At 32.5% G+C, this 1,432-nt stretch overlaps 1 protein-coding gene across 1 annotated transcript in view; it reads right to left on the bottom strand.

The window, feature by feature from the left end:
- Positions 1-234: 234 nt before the first annotated feature.
- The window catches only part of LOC119414204 (opsin-5-like), an 18,694-nt gene continuing 17,496 nt past the window's right edge, over positions 235-1,432 (bottom strand). Inside the window, exon 6 of the mRNA XM_037681304.1 lies at positions 235-368. Coding sequence (XP_037537232.1) covers positions 235-368 — 134 coding nt within the window. The remainder of the gene's footprint in view (positions 369-1,432) is intronic.

The raw sequence follows: 1,432 nt of genomic DNA on the forward strand, positions 1-1,432 counted from the left end.
CATTGCTTCACATTCCATTACAATTTTTTAGTAATATCCCAGTTTTGAATTGAACTTAATATTGTTTTTTAACTATAAAGTTGTAGTTCCAGGAGTTTATTGCTGCCCTCCTGTATTGTTCTACAACATTTTTAACTTTACTTAGAATTTCTCATTATTTCAGTAGTCACTCATTCATTTCTGCCCTTTTTTTATTTAGACAAATGTGCTGTAAATGAGGTACATTTGGATCTGCTAAGGGACAACATTGGGAGCAAGTGGAAACGCTGTGCGCGACGCTTGGGTCTGACCAATGTGGACGTAGAAACCATAGAGCATGACTACTTTCGTGATGGCTTGCCAGAGATGGTGCACCAGATGCTGGAGTTCTGGAAAATGAAGGAAGGATCGGTTGGCTGTACCATTGGGAAGCTTTGTAAAGCCCTGGAAGGAAATATAAAGGTAGATGTCATCCAGAAAATACTGGACTTGTGCAACTCTTCTTCACCAATGACCTAAACCTTTGCCACTTTGTTATGAATAACAATGGTACTCATATTTTCTGACCTAAACATAACACAGAAAGTATAAAAATGTGTTTGGTAGATTTATTTTCTTTGTTGTAACAATACTTCTTGGCAATAAATTGCCAAAAAAAAAAAAAATTGAAAGTCTTTATTTCCCTAATGATGCCACATTTGTTAGATAAACACATTTCAAGTCAAGTCAAGGTTCTTTATTGTCTTTTGGATCACAGGTGGTACATGAGGTGGAACGAAATTGTGTACACAGACCACAGATTTGTATACACAGATTTGTGGGTTACTCATGAAAAACTTTCAAAATCTTCTCTGCCATTGCAACACAGTTTATTCTGCCTTTTTTATATATTGCATTGGATGACCAGGTACATGACTAGCACTTCCTGTGGTTCTACAGTCAAAATTACCTTAATTGCCGGTGTATATGCTTCTACTTTTTTCTCATGCTTCAGACTCCACGGCTTATACACAGGAGCGACTAGTTTATATACTTTTATTATAAATCTAATAATTTATTTTAATGTTTTATTTTGACAGTCTTTTTCCAATTTTTTTGGATACATCTCACATACTCAACTCTGCTGCTCAACCCTCAAATGCATTTTCATTCAAATGTGACATAATTTAAAGAGGAAATTTAACAACATTTCAATTGTATAGACTTTATTGCCTGGAATATTCTTACAACAAAGAAATAACAAAGTAAACACAGATTTCCTTCTTTTTTGTTTCAAAACCTTAAGGCTCAGATCAATAAAAACTGACTTGTTAGAAAAAATGAAAACCTTTTTACAATGTCATGTTGATTTTAAAAAGTTTTTGTAAAAGTGACTAGAATTTCAGTAAAGAAAAAAACAAAAAGCTTATATATATATATATATATATATATATATATATATATATATATATAT

The sequence above is a fragment of the Nematolebias whitei genome, chromosome 9 (genome assembly GCF_014905685.2).
Source record: "Nematolebias whitei isolate Nwh7 chromosome 9, NemWhi1, whole genome shotgun sequence".
In the NCBI taxonomy this organism is placed as follows: Eukaryota; Metazoa; Chordata; class Actinopteri; order Cyprinodontiformes; family Rivulidae; genus Nematolebias; species Nematolebias whitei.